Below are 23,697 nucleotides of genomic sequence, written 5' to 3'. Positions count from 1 at the left end.
AAAGAGACCAAGGGAAGAGTGGTTCAAGCAGAGAGAAGAGTGTGTGGGGAGCCAGTGAGAGCACTGCCTGTTCATGGAGATGCAAGTTGTTTAGGGTGGCTAGGGTGTCAGTATAATGGGAACATGCTGCAGAGGGAGTGGCAGCAGCCAGGCCAAGGAGCTCTGTAATCATTTGAAAGCAAAAGTGACCCATTAGGGCTTCCCTGGTGGCGCAGTGGTTGAGAGTCCGCCTGCCGATGCAGGGAACACGGGTTCGTGCCCCGGTCCGGGAAGATCCCACATGCCGCGGAGAGGCTGGGCCTGTGAGCCATGGCCGCTGAGCCTGCGCGTCTGGAGCCTGTGCTCTGCAACGGGAGAGGCCACAGCAGTGAGACGCCCGCATACCGCAAAAAGAAAAAAAAGGGACCCATTAAAGAGTTTAAGTGAGGGCTTGACTCAGTCAGATGTGACCCTTTGCAAATTGCTCTGGCTACAACGGGCCTAATATGGAGCCAGGCATTTCAAGGACAACATATGATCTCTGCTAGTTTACAGTCTAGCTGGGGGGACAGGATGCTAACCCATGAAACTGATCGTGATTCCAGACAACACGTAAATGGCAGAATAAATGAAAGTACCAAACAGGTGGAGACAAAAACTGAGTTCAGAGGAGGGAGGTTACTGTACGTTGCCCCAAAAAGTGCTCTGAAAAAATGTTCCTCCTGAAAGAATCTATGAAAGTGGGCCAAAGTGGTCAGGGATAGGGGCCAAGAGAGGCATAGGGTTTCAGCTGAGTCTTCAAGGATGTGTAGGATGCAGATGGGGGAGGAGTGATGAGAGAGCAGAGAAATGCTTCTTTGAGAAACACACAGTGAAGAGGAGCAGAGAAATTCAACACAAGCCACTGAGATGGCTGCCATCCCATGGGGCAGCCGCTACCACACACACCCCGGGCTTATTCCTGGGTGAGCCAAAGACCAGACAGGGATCAGCAACCCCAGCGAGACGCTTCTGGAGGAAGGGAGAGTGGCAAGATCTGTGCGTGCCAAACAGATGACCTGGCTACAAGGGATTAAATGAACATCTCCGAGTAGGCCGCCTGTCCTGTTACCACAGCAACAGAGTTGTCCTGAGGAAAAAGGAGCTGCGGCCAAACGCTCCCGCTGGCTCACTGAGAAGCCAAAGCTATTGAAAATACATCGTTCCAATTCACCAGGGAGGGGAGCTTAATCGCTTCAAAAACCTTCTGTACAAAGATTCCAGATTTCTCTGAAGGGCTTTTAGATGAAATTATTATTGCTGTTTTTCTCCCTCCAATCCACGTCTGCTGTCAGAGACTTCCTCAAAATCTGCAGACCTGATCAGGGTACTCTCCTGTTTCAAACTGTCCCACAGCTCCCCGCCTGCCTTCGAGATAAAATCCAAACTCCCCAGCTTGGTACTTCCAGCGCTTCTAATTGTGTCTCACGTTGCAGCCTTATCTCCCATCACCTCGCACCCCCTCCCTTGCACACTTCAGCCCCCGAGCTTCCCCCCACTCTCTGGACACACCACACAGCAGGCCCGTGCACAGATTGTCTGTCTCCTTGGAATACCCTTTGCCACCTTTCACTCTGATGAATCTCAGGTCCACAGAGAAGCCTTCTCTGTTTCTAACTCTCCCCCTTCCCCCATTTGCTCTTCACCTGACTGCCTTTCCCTGCCTTTCCCTCGGAGGAAGGTTCGCCTTTTTAGGCTGCCGTAGCACAACTCCCTCACACACCTCTATTACAGCACGTATCACAGTGCATTGTAAATATGTTTTCCCCGTTCTGCAGGAAGCTCCTAAATGGGAGCGAGCAATACTTAACCTCCTCGTAACAGCCCAAGCACCCGGTACAGCGTCTGGCACACAGCAGGTAAGTGACGGCCTGGCTGCCGGGGTGAATAGCACACCGCGAAGGCCACAATGTCTGCTTTGACACAGTAGTTCTGAGACCATCTTAATGTACCATTTGTAAAGAGGCAACATGCTTACAGTGGTGAGGTCGACTGCATGATTTTTCTAAATGTTTGCCACACTTCCTGACGGACTAAACTCCCCTCCGCATCAACATCAAGCTTGGTGCGGAGCCTTCTCCGTGGGAGAATAAGATAAACTCTCCCTGCTGACTGCAGTGTTAGCTGTACGCTGTGCCTTAGCCAAGGAAACGTGGAGGGAAGTAATGCCTGGTGCTTCCAAGCAGAAGCTTTAAGAACCAGCTAGTAGTTTGCCATCTCTGCCTTTTTCCTCTCGCATGAGACGGCAGTGTTCCAAAAAGAGGCTGCTCTGTTGGGCTGGGTCCCAGAGGAAGACAGCACGGGGCGGAGCTGCAGCCAGCCCAAGACAGACAGGCAGTGGGAGGATGAAGCCGACCTCTACTGCTGTTGTAGACCTCTTCCATGTATATGGAATGACTGATACTGGGGGAGGAGGGTTCCTTTAATTTTTTTAGGTTAAATTTATATACGATGATATGCACAGATCTCAGGAGTACCATTTGCTGAGTTTTGACAAAGGCATCCAGCCATGCACTCCACATCCCTAAAAAGACATTGACAGCACATTTCCAATACCCCAGAAAATCCCCTTGTATCCTTTCTCAGCCAGTCCTCTCCCTCCAGAGGCAACCACTACTGTGATTTGTTTCACCATTGATTAGTTTTATGGAATGGCTGGTATTTTGAACTCCTGAACAGATGAAGTATCTAGTTGTTCAGGCTGCCTATTCTCACACTTCTGAACACCAGTCATATAAAGAAACAAAGGGAAGTTCTTGGCAGGCCTTGGGGACACTCACCCACGGTTCTGCAAGGCCTCTAATTTTCTGAGCCTCAGTGTCACTGACAAAGTCATGGTAGAGAACAACATAGGGTTCCAGGTGGATGACCTCTTTTCGGACAGGCTGGAGCAGCAGGTAGGGACTGGAACTGGTCTCATAGGAGCAGTAGAGACTGGGGATCTGGTAGTGAGTAGGCTGAAAGGAAAGACTAGAATCAGCTTAAGAGAAGAAGGGTCTAGGAGCGGAAACCGATTTAGGGGAACTACAGCATGAAAAACCTGGAATGCAGGAGATTCAGAATTCGGTCACTGATGCTGTCCAAGTGAGCTTTATTTATTTATTTTTTAGTGCATCAGCCTTTCCCCTCACATCGTCCCAATTCTACCTTTTCTCCCTCTATCCGAGCCTGTTCCGTTTTTCATTCCCTGAGAAATCCTACCTGGGAACCCAGGGTCTGACATAACTCCTCATAGGTGTCCCTGGTCTGCAGGTGGGGTACGTTGGGCCTCTGGATGACAGCCTCAGCTACGGCCTGGTTAGGGCTTTCTGCCAAGAGCTTTTCGTATTTCAAGACATTCCTGGCCATCCTCTTATTATCTGGGCCTGGAAGAAATCGGATCAGGGTATAACACAGGTTAACAAACGGTGGTCCCAGAGAGTGCCGCCAAGGTTTCCTATAGCTTCACTGTCACACGTGACCAGCAACTGGCCACCTAAATAACTCTCTGTGTCCATGCACAGGAGGATGTAAGGCCCTCACTCCCAGGAGAGTACGTGGCAGTAAAAAAAAGACTGAGTAGGGCCTGGTAGATCTGAAGGAACACTCTTAGACCAAGGAATCATGAGGATGTGGCTGTAGGATGGTGTGATGGTCAGTTTTATGTAGAGGGAAGAAGCTTCAATATTTTATTCATTCATTCACCAACTCTCCAGTGAACATCTACTATGTACCAGACACTGTGCTAGAGGCTAACCTCCCAGAGTTGAGAGTCTAATGGAGAAAAGACACATTAACTACTTACAACACAACACAACAAGGAAGTGCTATGAAACAAGTTCAAAGAGCCAAAGCCTATAGCAGAGAGACCCGATCTATTCTTCCCTAGAGAACTGGCAGCTAATTTATTCCCAGCTCTACCAGATCCTTCAAAAAATCCCTAACTGGCCTAGACATAGCAGAGCAGTATGGGACAAAGGGGTTCTAGACGTTGGTTCTAGCCTAGGTTCCTACAGGGGTCTTGTGTCTTGTTTGTGCCCGCTTTGGCTGCAGATCCCCCATGGCTTGGAGCTACCCATGGCCGGCTAGCCTCTGTGCGTGATTCTCAGTGCATCTCAGAAGGAGGTGCTGACTTGTTGTAAGGCTCACAAAGCATCTTTCTCTGAGGAGCTCAATGTCCTTCTAACCACCACTGCCACCACCACCATTATTCTGGCAAAGGAGGGGACAGAAATTACCATCCTTTTTTAACCAGAGAATAAATGAAGTTTGGGGGAATGGAAATGATGAGCCCAAAATACCAACAAAAATATTGCAAAACCATTTATGGAACCAGGAATCTCAATTTGCTGTGTCCTACTTATCCACCTATAATAGTGCACAATTTGGGTTCTCTGGGAGAGGCAGAGATTTTAATAGATAAAGCACAAAGAAATAAAGAGGGGTTGGGTTATCAGTTTGTACCACTGTCTGCGTGTTTCCAGACCATACAGCTACTTCCTTATCCTACTGTTTGCCAAATTATCAAAAAGGAATAACATTACTAAATGGATTCATTAGAAAGTGACAGTGAAATCCTACATGAAATACTTCATAAATATTAAAACATAATAGTGATTATGTATCTTACTTTAGTATCTAACTATCTTATTAAAAGAAAACCTGGGAAGCCATCTACCACCAACATTTTAAGCAAAAATATTCAAGTAGAGCTAAGCTAGTAAATCTCCCTCCCAGTTTTACTCTGGTGAGGTGCTGCCTGAAGAGGGTTGAAGCTGAACTCTGTGGCCAACTGGGCAGGATGCTTGCATAGCAAAGTGAGCTCTGGTTTAAAGAGAAGAATTGCTATCTTTCTATGAGCAGCCAAAGTGAACATCCCTGCTGAGTCACTCTCCTTCTTGCACACACAGCTCTCATTGATTGCACTCGTTCCCAGGTCTGCTCCTGACACCTGGATCTTCAAATGTCCCTAAAGAAACTGGCTCCCAATCTCGGACTTGTTCTCCACTGAAGCAACACTAATATATATGACTGGATGGGGGTGGAGGAGGAAGGGGACAGGTTGATATCTTTTTCTTAGCTTTCTAACTAACTTAAAAACTCTTGATCAATATGTAAGATTTAATCAAAAATTAGAAATGTGCCTTGGATTATGAAATTAGAAAAATAAAAATAGACAGCTGTGTTTCATTTGCAAGGACTAAAGGCCAAGAGCAGGAGGGAGTTCCCAGTAAGTCAGACCTGTAGTTATCTTTTATCATTACGTACTGTACAGAAGAAACTCTCGGGAGAGGCTGAGGGCACAGGAAATATTTCCCACCTATAAGAAAGAAAGAAAAGGAAAAGGAAGAGTTAACTGCACTAAGGATATCTCTGATGAACCATTACATGGATTTTTTAAAAAACTATAAAGTATTCTTACCAAGAGTAGCTAGTAAGACTCATTGAAATGAGCTGCCCACTAAAATGTAGAGGTTCTCTGTTCTAATTCAGGATTTGAGCCCTGATCCAAATCAGGTCTCCTCAGCTTCCTCATTTACAAATGACTTATTAACACCCTTACCAGGGAATGGAGAAAAATAAATGAAAATAAACTGTCTTAAAATGCCCTCAAGTCTTTCAAAGCATGCAAAACTGTGTAATTGTAGGGTGTTGTTATTTTGGTATATTTTATTATTAAAATTAATATGGAACTATAAAAACCCTACTAAAAATGTAATTTGCTCTCCAGGCTCAGTACTTCTGAGAGTCCACAAAGTTAGAGGAAGGCAAAGGAAGAACTAAACCTGAACCGTTCCCACTGCATAGTAATGACTCTCCCTGCAGCCATTCAACCTTGGGCTGCATGTGGTCAAAAGTAAACAGGGGATTTCCAGACAAACCTGGGGAACAGAACCCAGGCAGGGTGGGCTGTGATCCTGCTCTGAGTGCCATGGAATGATGATGAGCTGCTAGAACTGTATTTCCCTCTGATCATTTTATTTTTGCATGTGAAAAAATTCATTTTTAATGATAAAAGTAACAATAAGAACACTATAAAACATGAGAAATAGGGGGAAAATGTTACACTGAAACCCAGGCATTTCAAGCACTTTGGATAATATATAGTGTTTACATACAATCATATTTCTTATACATTTTCATATCCTGATTGCTTCCCTCTACAGTGTAATCAGGAGTACTTTTTATATCTTTACATAGTCTTCACAGACAGCATTTTTTAATTATTATTTTTCATTGTGGTAAAAAACACAAACATAAATTTACCATCTTAACCATTTCTAAGTGTATAGTTTCAGTAGTATCAATATTAAATATATTCATGGGACTTCCCTGGTGGCGCAGTGGTTGGGAGTCCACCTGCCAATGCAGGGGGCACGGGTTCGAGTCCCGGTCCGGGAGGATCCCGCGTGCCACGGAGCAGCTAAGCCCGTGTGCCACAACTACTGAGCCTGTGCTCTGGACCCTGCGAGCCACAACTGCTGAGTCTGCGTGCCGCAACTACTGAAGCCTGCGCACTCTAGGGCCCGTGTTCCGCAGCGGGAGAGGCCATCGCAGTGAGAAGCCCGAGCACCACAATGAGTGGCCCCTACTCGCCACAACTAAATAAAGCCCGCACAGCACAAGGACTCAATGCAGCCATAAATAAATAAATATTAAGTAAGTAAATAAATAAATATATTCACATTGTTGTGCAACCAATCTCCAGAGTTTTTTCATCTTGCAAAATTGAAACTCTAATCATTAAAAAACAACTGCCAATTCTCCCCTCCCCTCAGCCCCTGGTAACCATCATTCTACTTTCTGTCTCTGTAAATTTGACTATTCTAGATACCTCATATAAATGGAATCAAACAGTATTTGTCTTTTTGTGACTGGCTTATTTCACTTAGCATAATGTCCTCAAGGTTCATCTATGTTGTAGCATGTGTTAGAATTTCCTTCTTTTTAAAGACTCAGTATTATTCCATTGTATGTATACACTACATTTTGCTTACCCGTTCATCCGTTGATGGATACTTGGATAGCTTCCCACCTATTGGCTGTTGTGAACAGTGCTGCTATGAACATGGGGTGTACAAGAGAGACACATTTTTTTTTTTAATTTACCATCCTAACCATTTTTTTTTTTTTTTTTTTTTTTTGCGGTACGCGGGCCTTTCACTGTTGTGGCCTCTCCCGTTGCGGAGCACAGGCTCCGGACGCGCAGGCTCAGCGGCCATGGCTCACAGGCCCAGCCGCTTCGCGGCATGTGGGATCTTCCCGGACCGGGGCACGAACCCGTGTCCCCTGCATCGGCAGGCAGACTCTCAACCAGTGCGCCACCAGGGAAGCCCCATTTTTTTATTTGGTTGCACCGGGTCTTAGCCTCGGCAGGTGGGCTCCTTAGTTGCAGCACGCAGCCTCCTTAGTTGCAGTATGCGATCTCTCAGTTGCAGCATGCATGTGGGATCCAGTTCCCCGACCAGGGATCGAACCCAGGCCACCTGCATTGGGAGCTCAAGTCCCAACCACTGCGCCACCAGGGAAGCCCCAAGACAGCATTTTTAATGGCTGCATTTTATTCCATTTAGAAGCTCCATCACAGACAATCTAACCATTCTGCTATTGTTTGGGCATATAGATTGTTTCTAATTATTTAATATCATGAATTATTCTGTTCTGTACTTAACACAGGGATAGTTAAGTAATCTACTAATATCTTATAATGTCAGATATTAACTCAGGGTTATAGATTTTCAAACCCTTTTGAGATGAAGAGAACTAAAATACAATTTTACATGTTTTTGAAACTCAAGGGCTTTATCACAAGGTAAAATATTTTATCAAGAACAAAGTTAGAGTTACTTTTGATGTCCCAGTTAAATTCCTTTGGAAATGTGTACACTAAATAATGTTAAATGAAAAAAGAGAATATATACTGTGTATAATATAAAAATAGATTACATTTATTGAGTGCATATGTGTCATAAATTGTGTTAAGGGCTTTACATGTATTAGCTCATTTAATCCTCATGACAACCCTTTGAGGTAAGCATTGAAGGGTAGCAGAATATGCCACCCTAAAATATACCTCTTTGGCATAAAGATTATTTTGAGCTAATTATTTTGAGAAACAACAGATACAGGAGAAGTTTTTCAAACCAGAGTAGAAGTTGCCCTTTTGTAAGGCAAATTTACATTTATAAAGGAAATCTCGATTTGTGAGGGTGTCTCCCCCTGTGTACCTGGAAGAAAAGGATGACTCTACATCAGAGGAGAATCTTATCAATGGAGAAGGCACCCACTTAAATCTACATAACAGTCTTACCCTTGCTTGCTATGCCTGGTCACCTCCCAGAACTGGCTCTCCCCACACCTTCTTTCTTTTGTCTTTAGCTGGATACAGTATTTAAGATGGAGGTTTAGATCCCCTCAGAGAGTTACTCAACCTCCCTTCCAGCCCCAATAGCTCCCATGTCTACAGGAGGTATACATGTTAGTTAACTTATGTTTATTGTTCCTTTTGTTAATCTGTCTTACATTACAGGGAGGTCTCAGGCAAAAACTCAGAAGGTTATTCGGAAAATTATTTCCACACTCTTACAGCATCATTATTATCTCCCTTTAAAGATAAGAAAATTAAGGTCCAGGGAGGTTAAGTGCGTTGCCCAAGTTTTCACAGAATTTGAACATAGGTCTGCCTGACTTCAGAGCCTATGGTTTAATTACTACACTCTACTGTCTCTCATTATTAGTAGTTACTGAAATGATTTTTCACTAAAATTTATCATGAAAAAGAAATAATAATAGTACTATATATAATATTATATATATTATACTTTTCATGGTATACATAGATATATAATTTTATATGATAATGTAAGGTCCATGGAGGGACATTTACCCCTAATTTACTAAGGGTAAAAAGGGGACCAGAGGCTTCCCTGGTGGCACAGTGGTTGGGAGTCCACCTGCCGATGCAGGGGACACGGGTTCGTGCCCCGGTCCGGGAAGATCCCACATGCCGCGGAGCGGCTGGGCCCGTGAGCCGTGGCCGCTGAGCCTGTGCTTCCGGAGCCTGTGCTCCACAGCGGGAGAGGCCACAGCAGTGAGAGGCCCACGTACCGCAAAAAAAAAAAAAAAAAAAGGGGACCAGAAATTGTCCATAAGACAATGCCAATGTGTTCTATTACTGTGGGATAAAAAAAAAAATGTACCATGAGAGCACAAAGAAGGAGAGTCTGAGGAGAATTAAGGAAGACTTCACAAAATAGATGACATTTGAGCTACGCCTAGTAAGATGAATAAAATGTACCAAAGCACGATTGTGGAAAGGGAGAGTCTACAAGTGAGAAGAGGAGAAATCTAAGTCGTCATAGGGGAAAAAAACCAAAACAATTAGTCAGACACTGTATTTAAAACTCTGTCTTTCAGGGTGAGCTGCTTTAGTTTATCTTCTCTGAGTCTCCACATCAATTCTCCATTTTCTTCTTCTATTAAAATTCAATAACTTCTCGCCATTTGTTGCATCACAGGGATTCTGTTTCAGCTTTAGTATGTAGCAATTAAGCAGCAGAGTTAGGAAGAGCACCTTGGAAAGTTTTACAACAAAGAGCCACTTACCAGGAATTTGCATGAGAGGAACAGGTCTATTTGCTGCACTGCTGTTTTGGCAGCAACACATGGGTTTGGACCACGCACATCCTCCTCCCTTTTCTCCGGAAAAGGGATAAAGGAAAAGGAATGTATGGAGCAGAAATGGTTTATTAGTTTTGGAAACTCTAGGGAATTGGCTCTGTAGTGATTTTTCCAGCCTATTCTTGAAGACTGTACAACTCTGGTGGGAAATGGGATTAGCTACACAAAGGATGGTAGCTCCCACATGTAGGGAAACGAGCTTTCACGAGGGGCACAACAGGTTATAGATCAACAGTGCCAAAGAAAAACAACAGCTGGAGGAGGTACTGAGCTGATGCTCTGGACCAATGGCACCAGCTGTGTATCCAGACACTATTCATGTCACAGCTGGACTTGACGGCAGACGGGAGAGGCTAACAATCAAACTTCTTCCTTGACATTGGCAGTATCATGGCATAATATCTGGGATGAGTTATGAAATGTTGAGAGGGCAAAAGAGCGATCTGCATTGACTATGAAGCTATTAAACATTTGTGGATGCAGCTGCTGCTGCTACAGGTAAGAGACCGCCTCCTACATGGGAGACGATGACTTTAAAGTAGTCAGTACATTGGAAAGAGTACTAACGAAGAATCAGACAGACTCGGGCTCTAATCCCAGCTCTGTGAACTCTGTGACAAGCTAGGAATTCTTTGGAGATTCAGTTTACTCACATGAGAAATAGGGAAATAACAAAACAACTGCACTGCTTGACTCACATTTGGTCCTGTTGGGAAGACGAAATAAATGAAGAGACATGAAAATGCTTAGAAAATTGTAAAGCAGATATAAAGCATTACGCTTACTGTGATGAAAGCAGTGAGCCCCCTGCTACCTCCCCTACCTGGAAATAGGCGAAGGCCAAGTGATCCAAGGCATCCTCTAGACTTGCCTCATCCTCTGTCTTCCATTCTCCATAAGAGCCTCGGAAGAGACTGACAGCCTCCTCCAGCCATGGAATGGCATGGTAGTAATCTCCCATGTCATAGGCCACCTGCAGGGAGCATAAGTACCGTCACTAAAGCCTTAGTCCATGGGTAGAGAAAGGAAATGATACTGCAAAGAGTGGAGGGCCTTTGGAACCCAAGAAGGCAAGTTTTCTCTTTAATTCATTTAAATTAAATAGATTAAGCATCTATTATATACAAGACAATGTACTAGGCATGGAGAATATAAAGCATTCTTGCATTTAAAGAATTTATAATCTGGGGAGATGTGAGATATGAACTCAAGTAATTATAACACTGGGCAGAATGGCATGAATGCTTGAGAATCTCAGAAAGCTTCACAGAAGAAGTGCCATCTGAGATGAGCCTTTGTTGAAGAAGGAAAAGAATTTCCATGAGCAGAGATTGGAATGAAGGTCATTTTATGGTGAGGGAATGGTAGAAACAGAAACCAAAAGCAAGAATGTGTTCAAGCAGTATATTGTGGCTATAGTCTAAGGCGAAGAGAAGCAGGAAATAAACATAAAAAGGCAATAGGGGGCCTTCCCTGGTGGCGCAGTGGTTGAGAGTCCGCCTGCCGATGCAGGGGACACGGGTTCGTGCCCCGGTCCGGGAAGATCCCACATGCCGCGGAGCGGCTGGGCCCGTGAACCATGGCCGCTGAGCCTGCGCGTCCGGAGCCTGTGCTCCGCAATGGGAGGGGCCACAACAGTGAGAGGCCCGCGTACCGCAAAAAAAAAAGGCAATAGGGGCTAAGCTAATTAGAGTGTGACTGTCATGTTTTCAGGAAGATGCTGTTGGTAGCAATGTGAGGAATGGATTAAAAGCATTCATTTATTTGTTCAATATTTACTGAGTATTTACAATGTACCTGGTGGTCCCTGCCTTTAAAGAGCTTACAATCAATCAAGGGGCACATAAGTAAACCAATAATTGTGACATAATGCATTAGACATCTTAATGAAGGTAGACATTGGAACATTATGAGAGCTCAGTGGATCTGTCCTATATTAAATGTCTGAATGTGGGGAATATGGCAACACGCACTAGACATAGCTCCCGTCTCCTAATAGCTTACAGTTAACTAGAATACCAGAACTGCAGGTGGAATTTCCTGCAAGTTGATGTTGGAGACAGCAGGGAATTATAAAGTCACAGATTTGGAAGGCCTCTTTCTAATTCAGGTATAATTTCCAGCAGGCAGAAAAATAGGGCAGAACCTAGAGATACTGCAACTCTGCCACCTAAACAGTTAAGTCCATTCCTATCCCCCATCTGCCATTAGCCTGCTGTGTTATCTTTCTGGTCCTTAAGTTTTCTATTTGTAAAAACGTTGAGTTGAAGAATAACAATAAAGAATGACTGAACTTTTCCTGTTAACAATTTATTTAATTAAGATTTCCATGAGGAACTTTAAGTCTCAGCAATACAGCAGATTGAGATAACTGGAATCCTTCCAACCACAAAGACTTAGAAATTTTGAATAAAATATAAAAAGCATTTAATTATATATTTTCAAGAAAGACTGGAAAATACCCAAGTACCAGAAGTAAAAAAGGAGTTGAAAATCCAAGTAATAAGCTTATGAGCAGATGCTGAAGCTGCCTAGGATGGGGTGGGGGTTGGTTCTAGTAACCTTGGTACTTAGTAACCTTAGGTTATAATACCCGCATGAGGACAGTATGTGAGCCTTCTGTAGACCTCCCAAACCTAGGAATTGGAATTAAGACACACTCATAAAACTGAAACCCATGAAAAACTACACTATAAGGGAAAGAGTAGACCAGAAAAAAATCTACCCACTGTCATAAGGAGACAAGAAAGTTGGTTTGTTTCTGTCTGGCCTCTATTCAGAGAAATAGATATGGAAACAACCTAAGTGTCCATCAATGGATGAATGAATAAAGAAAATGTGACCTATATAATTCAGCCATTAAAAAGAATGAAATCTTGCCATTTGTGACAACATGGATGGACCTCGAGGGCATTATGCTAAGTGAAATAAGTCCAACAGAGAAAGACAAATACCATATGCTCTCACTTACATGTGGAAACAAAAACAGAAACAAAACCAAAAAATAATAAAAACCCCAATCCCATAAATAGAGGGAGCAGATTGGTTGCCAGAGGCCAGGGGTAGGGGGGAGGCGAAGTAGGTGAAAGGGGTCAAAAGTTATAAACTTCCAGTTATAAAGTAAATAAGTCATGGGGATGTAATGTACAGGGGAAAAAAAATAAGTATCTAAGGCTAGTGATACCACCAGAGTACCTGGCAGAAGAAAACCCAAAACACTATGAAAGGATATTCCTACAACTCTGGGCAGAAAAAGGCTCTTAGGGGGGAGAAAGTCCTGCTAAAAATAATCAAAATGATAAACTATATCATTTCCTGATAAACTATATCAGGAAATGATATATCTATCATTATATCATTATATAGTTATATATAAACTATATCATTATATAGTTATATATAAACTATATCAGGAATGATAAACTATATTATTTCCTGATAAACTATATCAGGAAACAACTGACAATGAACAAGAGTCAACCAACACAACAGGAGGGTAGTAAAACTAGACAATTAAGAATTTCAGAAAATAGAAAGATTGATCTGCTTTAAAATAATCCATGGAGGAGGGTACAGATGAAACAGATTTGTCTACATGTTAATAATTGTCAAAGTTTATTCTTCGACCCAGCAATACCACTCCCAAGTATTTAACCAAGAGAAATGAAAACAAATGTCCACAGAAACACGTACATAAGAATGTTAATAGCAGCTTCATTCTAGCTGATGCTGGAAACAAATCAAGTATCCATCAACATGAGATTGGATAAACAGTTTGTGGTATATTCAAACAATGCAATACTAGTCAGCAATAGAAAGGAATGAACTACTGATAAATGCCACAACATGTATGAATTTCACAGATACAACATGCTGAGTGACTCAAGAGCACTTACTGTATGGTTTAGGACAGTGGTCACCTGGTACCTGGGCAAGGTTAGAGTAGAAAGGGTGGGAGTGGTGAGAAGGAAAAGGAAGTAGGGCTGTATTTAGCTATCTGCAAATTCTTTTTAGAAAATCTGAAAAAAAATCTGAAACAAATATAGCAAAATTTGAACATATATTTCATCTCAATTTAGATATAATTGCTTCTTATTTTATGTGTACTTTTCTTATATTTGAAATGTTTTATCTTTCAAAATAAGTAAATAAATACAGAAATAAGGATTGCCAGTGAGACTTTTAGGAAGCAACTTACTGAATTTTCAACATATGGTTTTAGTCTCAGAAAAACCTCACTAAGGAGGCATATATTGGTACCATACATGGAGCTGTTTTAACTGGCTTCAATTTAAATTAGCCATGAACAGGATGATTCAGCTCTGATTCTATTCAGGATTTCAGAAAAGGAAAAATGGCATACAGAGAGGCTTAGGGCAACCCTCTCCACATTAATTTGGAAGACTGATTCTCAAAACTTGGATTCAGGACACATGAGGCCCCCTCTTATATCGGCTAATGAATACTGCAGGGGCTGGGAAAAATTCACTTTCCTGCAATATGCATCTTTAAAATTAAAAAGGATTTACTCCATTACTTCTTGGGCAAAGGCTAACAAAGAATATATTGTAAAATAACCTCAAGAGTGTTTAAAACTTGTGATCAAAGATCAGTTAAATATCTCATAAGGAAGGTTCTTGAAGTCTGTTTTCTCAAGCAATGTTAAAACGACGATGTTTTTTTCCTTTGGCCGCAGCACGCGGCTTGCAGGGTCTTAGTTCCCCGACCAGGGATCGAAACTGTGACCCCTGCAGTGGAAGTGCAGAGTCCTAACCACTGGACCACCAGGGAATTCCCAAATGGCCTGTGTTTTGGCACTACTTTAATTTAGTATTTATAAATGCCTAGGAAATGTTGCAAGGGATTTCACAAAGTCTCAGGAGGCTGAGTTTCCATGATCAACCTTCACATCACCATTTCCTTTCCTTTCCCCCACCCTTTGACCCTGCTTCTCCTTTCCACCTGGCTGTTCATCTACTGGCGGGGTGCTCTACTTAGGGTGACCGTAGGGCCATTTTTCCCAGGACAGTCCCATTTTATGTCTGTCATCCTGGCTAATAACACCTCCTTCACTCTCAAGAGTGTCCTAAGTATGTGATTTCCTTATCATGGAAAGAGCATGGGATTCAGAGTTAAAAGATGCAGGTTCAAATTTTAGTTCTGCTACTTAAAACTGTGTAACCTTAGGCAAGTTATTTACCCTCTCTGAACCTCAGTTTCTTCATCTGAAAATGGGGAATAATACCAAATTTCCAAGTTTGCTGTCAGGATTAGAAATATGTAAAAGGAATCGGGATATAGTGATTTCATCCCCCAGAAAGAGAGCTGAGCAATTTGCCCTCTCTCTGAATATCATTACCTTGCCAACTTGGAAGCAGTCATCCCCCGTGAGGGAAAAAAGCCGTCTGGGACTGTACAGGTCAGTGACAGCACAGCCGGTGACTCTCTGGAAGACGCCTCGGGCAAGTCCCTTCACACTGAGCATGTACACGTCCTGCAGCCGCATCAGGGCCCTTGCTGCTCCCTCAAGGTCCTCAAAGGCTGGCAGGTCCTGTTCCACCTTCTCATAACCATCCTTCAGAGCTGTAAAGGTCATGAAAGCATCAATCTACCATTAAAAAAACAGGCGGTGAGCATTTAATACAGCAAGGCATCATCACCTTAATCACCATAATCATCAGGCTCGTAATATTACATGAGCAAAGATAATGTTTTATCTGCTTCTGTTCCCAGGGTAACAAAATCTTCTGAATGAGGAACAGACACTCTAGAGTAAAAAACTAAGCACCTTTATCATGTCGTTCCATTCTACCTGTCTCCAGGAGTCTTGCCTTTTGGGGGACAAACTCTTCTTCCTCTTAACTTCCCCAAAGTCAACAAACTTCTTCAAGTACAAAGTACAGTAAATTAGGAAAGTGATCTTACTACAGATCACACTGTAGTGGCAACTTAATAAAATAGAAATTATTAGAAGACATCACTTTTAGGGACTTCCCTGGCGGTCCAGTGGTTAAGACTTTGCCTTCCAAAGCAGGGGGTGTGGGTTTGATCCCTGGTCGGGGAGCTAAGATCCCACAGGCCTCACAGCCAAAACACCAAAACATAAAATGGAAGCAATATTGTAACAAATTCAATAAAGACTTTAAAAATGGTCAACATCAAAAAAAAATCTAAAAAAAAAAAGACATTACTTTTACATGTATGTAAATGGGATGATATAACCTATAGTTCTTCACAGGATTGGAGTGAAGATCAAATGAGATAATGGATATGAAAGTGCTTTCTAGGACTTCCCTGGTGGTCCAGTGGTTAAGACCCCACGCTTCCACTGCAGGGGGCGCAGGTTCAATCTCTGGTCAGGGAAGTTCCTCATGCTGTGTGGTGCAGCCAAAAAAAAAAAAAAAAACTAAACTAAAAACTTACTGAAAAAAAAAAGAAAAAAGTGCTTTCTAATTATAATTATATAAACATATTAACAAAGGGACCTAGTTCTTTGTAATAGTTAGAGCTAAGGAGATCAAGTAATACCTACCCACTTCATTATCCTTCATCACATCCCTTCAGAACCTCTCTCCTTTCCACTAAGTCAGGAGATAGAATCTTCTCTCACCCTCCAGCCCTCCTCCTCATTACCTCGGATGTTCTCACTGGCCTCCAGACTATGTACCACATTCTTCCAGTCGGACTGTAGGCGTTTGATGAGAGTAAATGCAAGCAGAGGGTTAGACACAGGGGTTGCTGAATCTTCATGCAAAGATAGCACCTTGTCATAGAATCTGAAAGAGAGGAGTAGAATGATCTCACCTACTGATACAACCACTCTACCGAGTGGAGGCTGGCATGGTGTATGCGCATTTAGAGTCGTTAAAAGTGAAATGCTGAACCCCTTGAGACTCATGTAATATTCTAAGCAATAAGCACAAAGAATACGAAAACTACCAACACAACAAAAGTAGGTCCATTCATTTGTTCATTCAGCGAGTCAGTCTCCACTGGTCAAGTTTTGTACGTCAGCTGTCATGCTAGATGCTCGAGTCCCAAAGGCAAGAGACAGTGGAGCTCTCAAGGAGGTCACAAATAAGAAAATCCTTTTTCCTCTTATCACTCTATAATCAAAACTTAGAGTCTGGTAGAAGCTCAAACACATTGTTGAATTAATTATGAAAACCGTGCTATGTGCTATGAGAGAAGAGAGCATATAATGCTGTAAAATGCTCTGGCGATTTGTAGGTAGGGCACCTAACCCAGGTGGGAGTTAGAAGGTGTAAGGGAAGACTTTCCAGAGGATATGGCACCTGATCTGTGTTCCGAAGCATTAGTTAAAATATCAATAGCTACTATCGAGCACTTACCATGTATTAGGCATCCTGTTAAGTGGTTTAAACATATTGTCTCATTTAATCCCCGCAGTGATGCTTAGAATAGATTTTATCATGCACTTTTTACAGGAGGGGAAACTGCAACAAGGCTACACTGTTGGTAAACAGCAAAGCCAGGAATGAACCCAAGCCTGCCTGACTCTGAAGCTGGGGTTCTTGGCTGATTTTGCCACACTGTTTCCCATGGAGCTAGAGCAAAGAAGGGAGGAGAGTAGTTTTTTTGAGCCAACAGGGACCAATGTGTCCAAAGGCACAGAGGCTTGACATATATTTGATCATTCAGTAAGTCACTTGCTAGATGTCAGTCTCCATGCTGGAAGCTGAGGATAAACAGGCAAGACAGGGTCCAATGATCAAGGATTTTTTTTTTTTTTTTAATAAGGAGGAGGGGGAAAGGATGGTGAAAGGGAAGGGGAGGGGAAGAGGAGGGAAAGGGTGAGGGAGAAGAAGAAGGAGAAGAGAAGGAGAATTTATCTATTATTACTACTTTTTAATTTATTTTTGGCTGTGTTGGTCTTCGTTGCTGCGCGCAGGCTTTCTCTAGTTGCGGCGATCGGGAGCTACTCTTCATTGTGGTGGGCGGGCTTCTCATTGCAGTGGCTTCTCTTGTTGCAGAGCACGGCTCTAGGCTCTCAGGCTTCAGTAGTTGTGGCACACAGGCTCAGTACCTGTGGCGCACGGGCTCTAGAGCGCAGGTTCAGTAGTTGTGGTACACGGGCTTAGTTGCTCCACAGCATGTGGGATCTTCCTGGACCAGGGATTGAACCCGTATCCCCTGCACTGCAGGCGGATTCTTAACCACTGTGCTACCAGGGAAGTCCGATCAAGGGTTTCATGGACAAGAAAATAGCTGATTTCTCATCATTCTTTTCCTAAGTTCAATATATATTTCTATGAAAGAATAAATGAAATACATTCTTCTAGGAGCTAGGAACAAAATTTTGAATAAGACAATAACCTTGATCTTAAAGACTTGCAGCCTTTGAGATCACAAATAATTACATTACAGGTGCAACACCAGATTTAAGAACAAGGCTTAGTGGAGAGTACACAGTGGGGGTGATTAACTTGGCCAGAGCAGGTGAGAGAAGGTTTCACAGAGGAGATAATAAACTGGCTTGATGGGTAAGTGCAAATAATGAGGAAGGGAGAAGGAGGCCTCCTTCCAAGGCAGGCAGAGACAGTTCAACATATGCAAAGGTACAGAGAGAAACAGGGAAATTACAAGCCGTTTAGTACTGCTGGAGCACGGGGTATATTGGGAGAATGGGGAAACTAGACTGGAGAAGTGAGGAGCGCCTCATAGACCTTGCTGAGAAATTTGATTTTTACCCTGTGTGCAATTAGGAGCAGCAAAAGGTTTTAAGTGAGAGTGGAACGCACTATGATACATTACATATATAAATCTGTGAGAGGGTGGGGAGGAGGGGTTAGAAGTGGAAGTGACCAGAGGCAGAAAGGCCATAACAGTGACAGTGGGAGCAGAGAATGGGATGGTTTCAGGAGATATATTTAGGAAGCAGATCATATAGAAACTGGTTGTAATGGGGAATGAACAGGTGGGTTATCCAGCATGCTTCCAACCTTTCTAGTTTGCCAACATTTGCAGAAAATGGCCAGAAATGTTGGGGCCAGAAGTGATCATCTTTCTCATTAATTTCTCTCCTCCTCGATGTCCTACAAGAGTGTTCATACAAGCAAAAGATGCTGTTTCCTTTCCTGGCATACTATGGTTATTCCATTGCTAACGCTCTAACAGGATTTATATTGTTGAAAGTTATTAGTTATAGTAAGGCAGACTTAAGAGTTCTAGTCCTGCCCTCTAAGACTTTTTTCCCTTTGTTTTAAAATTATTAATTTTGAAAACAATACAATAACAACAATGGAAGTAAAAGAAAAAAGTGTGGGGACTTCCCTGGTGGTGCAGTGGTTAAGAATCCACCTGCCAATGCAGGGGACACGGGTCGAGCCCTGGTCAGGAAGTTCCCACATGCCGTGGAGCAACGAAGCCCGTGTGCCACAACTACTGAAGCCCACGTGCCTAGAGCCTGTGCTCCGCAACAAGAGAAGCCACTGCAATGAGAAGCCCACGCACCTCAAAGAAGAGTAGCCCCTGCTCGCCACAACTAGAGAAAGCCCGCGTGCGGCAACGAAGACCCAATGCAGCCAAAAATAAATAAATAAAAGAAAAGAAAAGAAAAGAATCCACCTGCCAATGCAGGTGACACGGATTCAAGCCCAGGTCCGGGAAGATCCCACATGCCACGGAGCAACTAAGCCCATGCACTACAACTACTGAGCCTGTGCTCTAGAGCCCGCGAGCCACAACTACTGAGCCCACATGCAGCAACTACTGAAGCCCGCATGCCTAAGACCCATGCTCCGCAACAAGAGAAGCCACCACAATGAGAAGCCCACGCACTGCGACAAAGAGTAGCCCCCGCTCGCTGCAACTAGAGAAAGCCCGCGTGCAGCAATGAAGACCCAACGCAGCCAAAAATAAATAAATAAATATTTTTAAGAAAAGGAAGTGTGAGCAAAGTGAAAAGGATATGGATTTATATGAATGTATGCAAGAGCACGTGAGAATAGAAGAGTCCTTTGGCCAGAGTGGAGGACTTCAGTGAGTGGAAAGGGATGGAAGTGACGAATGGAGGGAGTGGCAGGGTGGTGGCGGATTTCAATCCCGTGAAACAGTCAGAACTAAGGATTTCTCAAGGGGGCCTCAACTATAAACAGAGCCTGAAACAGAATACTTGCTTCGGGTAGAGGTGCTTCTAGCGAGCCAAACGTTCAATTCAAGCATAAACTAAGGAAAAAGGATCTGCACCTGGGTGCCCCAGGGAGGAAATAGGAAGACTGTCTGGTCCCAGGACGTCTCTGATCCCCAAGACAGGGGTATCTGAGAGCAGCCACTCCAGGGTTTTGAAACTAAACCAGCCTCCAGGGTGTGGGATTTTTTTTTTTTATTACCCATTATTTCCTGCTTCAGCTCCATATGGAACTACTTAGTGAAAGATATTCCACTGCTAGACAAAAACACTCACAAGCAGAGACTTGGGCTTGAGTTCAGCCTGAAGGGTAAGTGTCCAGGGACAACTGAGGCTGAGTGGGCAGGGATTTTATAAGACAGTTGAATGCGGAGGAGCTGGAAGGAGACCTGAGAGGTATCCTGACCCAGCCTCCAACTATCCCTCAGTTTCCTCCTCTATAAAATGGCAGAACTGGTCTAGTCTAGAATAACTCTATGAATCCTTTCGGCACAACCATTCTATTATTTCTTTCCATCACCTTTTCCACAACTGAATAAACAGATTCCTCATCTGGTGCTTGAGAACTAATGTATAACAGGCATCAGAGGAAACTGAGGCACAAAGAGAAAGCAAGACAGAGAGGTGAAGATCTGTTCCAAGTCACCCATTAGATCAAAAGCAACATCTCCTTGTTCTCTTCACATCCCACTTTGTATTATGGTGTCAATTTATTTAGGGCAGGGGTTTGATCTCTACTGCAGCACATAATTCAATTCAGTGTTCAGGTATGTCATCTTTCTGTCACACAAAGAAAAAAAGACTTATCAACTGCTATCTGAGGCTGGTTTGGAATCTAAACGTTGGCCTTATGCTCAGCCTCTGAGCCAATAGCTGGTTTTCAGAGACCGAGTTACTGGATGCTGAATTCAAACCTCAGGGTTTCCTAAACGGAATTTTGCTTTAACAAATGCTGAGAATGGAAAATCAGATCCTTTCCTTCAAGAATCTGCACATAAAATTTGCAACCCAATCCCTGCATTAAACATAGCCTGGACAGGTTACCCAACCACAATACGTGGGCTATTTTAATTCAATATGTTTCTCCTTTAGAATTCAGAAATGGCTTTGTCTCGGTTCTTCTGAGATATTCTGAATGCTTAATTCCTAGCACAGAAATAACTGCTGCTGATACTACTTTTTAAATCTTGGTGGTTCTTTTAAACTGCAACAACAAAAAAAGGTACGGGTTAGCTAAATATTATATAACTAGTATTCGTAATACTATACTAGTATACAACTGTATATGTTATTGGGCTGGCCAAAAAGTTCGTTCAAGTTTTTGGAAGATGTTACAGAAAAACCCGAACGAACGTTTTGGCCAACCCAATATAACTAGTATAATTTTTATTCATTAACTTGGGGTAGGGAGTAGTAGTTTCAACACCAAAAATATTTAATTTCTAAATTTAGAAATTCAAAGAAGAAGTGATCAACACTGCAAGCTCTCTCTTCTGAACCTGTTCCCCAAGAGGCCCGGCATCAGGATTCTGACACCCATCTCCACCTAAGCCACTCAAATAAAGAGATTAGTGGTATGAGAACAAGCACATGAGTAGCAGGGAGCAGGATGGCATCTTGAATCAAAGAGAAGAGTCTGTTCTACTTCCACCAATGAACAAAATTATATCATTTTGCTCTGTAAGCATGGGCCCACAGAACACTAGGCGACTATGCTACTCCAAAAAGTGACAAGAATTATTGAAATTATCATCATTTACTGTTATAATTAATACACACTTACGTATACTCTACATGTGTGTGTATCATCATGCTATTTCAAACTAACAGTAAATTTAAACATGCATACAACCACTTATAAGCAAACTACATACTTAAGACCATGTACCAAATTACATCATCATTCAGTCACCATTAAGTAACAAACAAGATCTCTCACATACACTTCCTCGCACAAACTGATTCTCTTCTACATGGGTTCTCCCACACAGCCATAGTGGCCCTCACACCTTCTTCCCATATGGCCTGGAAACAGTGTTACTACCGCATACACTCACTCACAGTTTTATCAGTGGCACATCGTGAGATAGCCCTCTGTGGTCTCAGCTCAGCTGAGCGTCACAAGACATAAATACAGTATTAATATATTCAGATAACTATGTGGTTACACCTCTGCTTCTCATATTGTGAGCTTCTCAGTGTCCCAGGAGAAGGTGCACAGCACATATTCATAGACATGGTATCATATCCAATCATCCATCTTTCATTGTTTGACACTGCAGAGTCAATACATGATGACAGTGCCTCAGTGTTCCAAGTCTTACAGTCGTTTGTTGACTGTAGAGCAAAACAACATTGGCTGAGCATCTGCCGGTGTGTGCTACACTCAGCATCCCCTAGCATCACTTATGGTTTTGCCCAGTGTTTTCCTGGTGTCAAATACTTTCATATTCATATAACATCTCAGTTATAGTATTTAGAGCCGTTACGTGTGTAAAGAGAAGGGAGAGCAGAAAGCAAGGGGAAGGACGGACGTCTCAGATTAACAATCATGATGTTACAGACTCCGAGCTCCTAGAGAGCAGGGTTTGGTCTTGTTCACCATTCTCTTCCTAGTGCCTGGAACAGGGCTTGGCTCATGGTAAGCACTCAAACATATGTCTTGAATAAACTGATGAACACAAAGCATTATTCATACAGTGACCTCGACAATTACTCGACATCCTTCACATGCAGACTATGATATCCATAGTGTCATGCCTACCCAGTCTCAGTGACACGTAAATCTCATACATGGTCACAGAATGTCACCCCATACTAAACATCTGTTCCCTGGGTCACACGGTCAACACACGTGTGGCTACAGTGTCACTCTTCTCTCCATTTCACTCTTGCAATGTCGTTGTGTCTCTGTGACACACAGCCTGGGGGCCCACACAGCTTGACCCCAACACCTTGGGCGGCCCTACTCCTCCTCGGAGTCGCTGCTCCACACTTCTCCACAGTGTATCAACTTGGCGGTGTGATGTTGGATTGGGGTGCCACTGTGTGTGTGTGAGGGACAGAGTCAAAGGTCCTACACAGTGTGACACAGTGTCTTGAGGTCCCACACAGGATGACGGTGTATCTGGGGAGTCACACTGGGCCACCATGGTATCGCAGTCTCACGGTGAGACACCGCGTGTGAGGTCCTGGCAGGGTGACGATGAACCTAAGAGTTACCCCTCCCCCCCCACCCCCCCGCCGTGGCACAGTGTCTTGGCCTCGTCCTCTGACTCGGTCTCCCCTACTCAGACCCCGCCCTCGTGCCCTCACCTGGTCAGATCCCGCAGCCGCGCCTCCTCCCCGCGCAGGTAGCGCCGCAGCAGTCCCAGCAGCCGGCGCTCGGGCGCCAGGGCGCGCGCCACACTGGTCAGCGCCGAGAACGTGTCCCCGCGCGTCGCGACCCCGGCCAGGTCCCCTGCCTGGAGCGCCAGCACCGCCAGCAGCGCTGCCAGCCGCGCAGCGGGACCCATCGCCGGCGCTGGCGCGCGTCCTCTCAGGCCTTCCAGCCCGGCCCTGCGCCCGACGCTCCGCCCCGGCCCGCCCCCGGCTCCTCCTCGCTCTGACCCCTCCCCTCGCTCTCCACCTCCCACCTTCTTGCCCCCTAGCTCCCTAGACTGCATGTGGACTAAATCACAGCCCTGGGAAAACATTTCCACTGTGTCTATTTCACACTTGGGGAAATTGAGGCAGCGGGTGTGGTGAGGCATGAATTCACCAGTCTATGGCTGTACAACGCCATCCAAAAATATTCACCCCTCTGGATCAAGGGGTGGAAATGCAGAAACATCACTGGATTCTGATGCAGAAATCGGGAGAGTAAATGA

At 43.8% G+C, this 23,697-nt stretch overlaps 1 protein-coding gene across 1 annotated transcript in view; it reads right to left on the bottom strand.

Moving 5' to 3' along the window:
• P4HA3 (prolyl 4-hydroxylase subunit alpha 3) overlaps positions 1-23,343 on the bottom strand; it is a gene marked incomplete at its 5' end in the record, with an annotated part of 34,240 nt that extends 10,897 nt beyond the window's left edge. The window contains 7 exons of the mRNA XM_082660073.1: positions 2,799-2,975; positions 3,220-3,383; positions 5,266-5,317; positions 10,502-10,651; positions 15,038-15,261; positions 16,312-16,454; positions 23,144-23,343. Of these exons, the coding sequence (XP_082516199.1) occupies positions 2,799-2,975; positions 3,220-3,383; positions 5,266-5,317; positions 10,502-10,651; positions 15,038-15,261; positions 16,312-16,454; positions 23,144-23,343 (1,110 nt within the window). The remainder of the gene's footprint in view (positions 1-2,798; positions 2,976-3,219; positions 3,384-5,265; positions 5,318-10,501; positions 10,652-15,037; positions 15,262-16,311; positions 16,455-23,143) is intronic.
• Positions 23,344-23,697: the final 354 nt, after the last annotated feature.

Source organism: Grampus griseus, assembly GCF_964374135.1.
Source record: "Grampus griseus genome assembly, chromosome: 8".
Taxonomy (NCBI): Eukaryota; Metazoa; Chordata; class Mammalia; order Artiodactyla; family Delphinidae; genus Grampus; species Grampus griseus.
This window is presented reverse-complemented; position numbering and strand designations above follow the sequence as displayed.